At 34.4% G+C, this 2,610-nt stretch overlaps 1 protein-coding gene across 1 annotated transcript in view; it reads right to left on the reverse strand.

Annotated features, from left to right (window-relative positions):
• Positions 1-937: 937 nt before the first annotated feature.
• LOC119584330 overlaps positions 938-2,610 on the reverse strand; it is a gene marked incomplete in the record, with an annotated part of 25,957 nt that continues 24,284 nt past the window's right edge. The window contains 3 exon segments of the mRNA XM_037932887.1: positions 938-1,289; positions 1,458-1,583; positions 1,783-1,892. Coding sequence (XP_037788815.1) covers positions 1,200-1,289; positions 1,458-1,583; positions 1,783-1,892 — 326 coding nt within the window.

Raw genomic sequence — 2,610 nt, forward strand, 5'->3', positions numbered from 1 at the left:
TTGCAGGTCATGTCGAAAAAAACAAAGTAATGAGATGAGCTTCCTTGTAATAAAAGCCTTGTACTTACCCTAGGTGAGCAGAAGCAGACGAACAGCTTGACAAGCGTCCCTTTTTAATGAGATACGTGACTCAGGTTTTCTTTCTTGTGCGTGTCATCGGGAAAAAAAAAGACATGCTCCAAAATTTCAGGGGAAAATGTGCATTTGTGCTATAGTTGAAAGGGGGGGACGTTGTAAAAAAGTCTAAAAACTGATCTTTTAAAAGTTTTGTGATTTTTTGAATTCATAGAAATCTACTATGTAAGGGAAATCTGCAAATGACAAAACATCGTCGAAAACCCCTTTAACATAAGAGGTAAAAATAGATTTCTTAAATGATTGTCTTAAAAGTCTGTTTTATGAGGGTTTAATCCTTGAATCGTTTTTATTTCATCTGAGTGTAGGAAATAAAATGAAGAAAATAATGATAAAATCTTGATTTTTCTTAGGGTAAAAATTTCTAAAATATGCTTTTCACTCATTCGGTTTCTTTTTTTGGGAAGTATGTAAGGTCTACATATATATGGATTCTTAGCAGAGATCCTTTGGGAAAATGTCATGAAAGAAAAAAAGAATTCCAAATATATTTATGCACATCCACAAACACTCATGTGTGTTATATATACATATGTATAATATACAACATGTATATATATATATATATATTAATAATACATATATATATATATTATATATATATATTATATTATAATATATAATATACATATATATGTATCAATATGTTTATTGTATATTATATATCCATAGGTATATAAACGGACATATACATATGTACATACATACATATATATGTATAAATAAGAATAACGGAAAGGTAGTTTCTCGTATAATGTATTCATGTGTTGACGTAAATAGAATGAGGAAAATATAATTGCAATATGGTTATAGGTATTGTAATTTCTTATTCATTATGGTGAATTACGTAGAGATGTCTCTACTTATGTCATCATACTATTTCAGTGCTATTCGATAATAAAAAATAATGTCTGTATTATCTACATAGATTTTCATTCTTCTGAACAGAACTTCAGGAAACACGTAAGAGAAAATAATTCCACATCTTTTCTAATCCTTATTTAAATAATTTACATTGTTGTGACGTGAAGATTTCATCTGAAGTATGAAAATATTTGCCATCGTTACTCCTCAGGAACAACAGTTGTAGGCTCAGGCGGTGTGAATTCCCCCTCGAAGCATACATAGAAGATGCAGATCTCAAAGTCCTTAATCTGGAGAGACGAAGCGAACGCAATGGAATAAAACGCAATGTCAAAGAGGGGAGCAAAATAAAATGTGAATACGGAATACAGAAAGATTCGAGAAGACGAAACGAAAGTGCTTAATCTATAGGACTTTGAGACACGGTGAGGACTTCGTAAAACATGAATAGAACTTACGGTTTCAAGCGAGCAGGATTCTGTACCAGAGACAAGGAGATCGAGGATGTCGGGGCGGGTGTCGTTAAGGACGGGAGTGAGCCTATCCAAGAATGGCTGTGGGTCGACTGTTCCGTCAGGCCTTATCTGTAGAGCGAAGGGGGGGGGGGTGATAATGATCATGGGAATGGGAGAAAACAGGTCATGTTATTACAGGTAGAGGAACAAAATATATAAAGCATAGTACAATTATCAAGTAATATTTCCATATGCATACTATGCATTTCCCATACGGCTGCCAAATATAAAAAATCAGTCCTTAAGAGAGGTATGCGTTTGGACTTGCCTCTCCACGCTCCTGCTCGATGCACCGCTTAACTGCTAAGTGGTTCTCCTCGGAACCAAAGAGCGATAGAACCTCCGGATCTGTGGAACTGAAGAGGAACTCAGGGTCCACTGGAGAGAGAGAAAAGTCCCATTAATAATGTGTGTTTTGTCTTCATGTAGAAGGTTTGTATAAAAAATTTTTTTTTTTTCCGTACTGTCAATATTAATGCCGTTATCAACAGCACTGTAGTTATTAACAATACTCTGTATGACTATTTTATGAATATCATATATACACATTATCTTGACTTATTTCACTATTGTGCTATTCGTTATAAATGCTATAAAAGTATCCCCAAAATTAGATATCAAACGTTCAAAAAAAAAAATATGAAGTAAGTCCCGTCACAGAGGGGTGAAGCGTTTTTTTTCGGGCATTTCCGATATTTCTCTCCTAATTTGTTGATCATGTTCAATTGCGAAGAGGTTCTTGCAGACTTGCAGCTTCAGGAAGACATTGGAGTTGAATGAAATGACTGATAAACAAGGCATAGTGTCCTAAATTATGTTATTATAATTTCCTGCAGCATAGAAACAGCAGCAGCGAGCCACTAACTAATTCAAATAAAAATATGAGGAGATTAAACGAAATCAAACAGTACTCACATCAGCCTCACACGAGGTCACATTTTCAGCTCCTTCACATGATGCATCTGAAGGTAAGATACTGTTAGATACAGGATTTATAGCGTGATTGTGCAGTAGTGTGTCATATAGCTTTGCTTTAGTGTAAAACGTAGTATTATTTGCACTGTAACGTTACAGATTGTCCTTTCTTTCTTTCTCT

The sequence above is a fragment of the Penaeus monodon genome, chromosome 18 (genome assembly GCF_015228065.2).
Source record: "Penaeus monodon isolate SGIC_2016 chromosome 18, NSTDA_Pmon_1, whole genome shotgun sequence".
Taxonomy (NCBI): Eukaryota; Metazoa; Arthropoda; class Malacostraca; order Decapoda; family Penaeidae; genus Penaeus; species Penaeus monodon.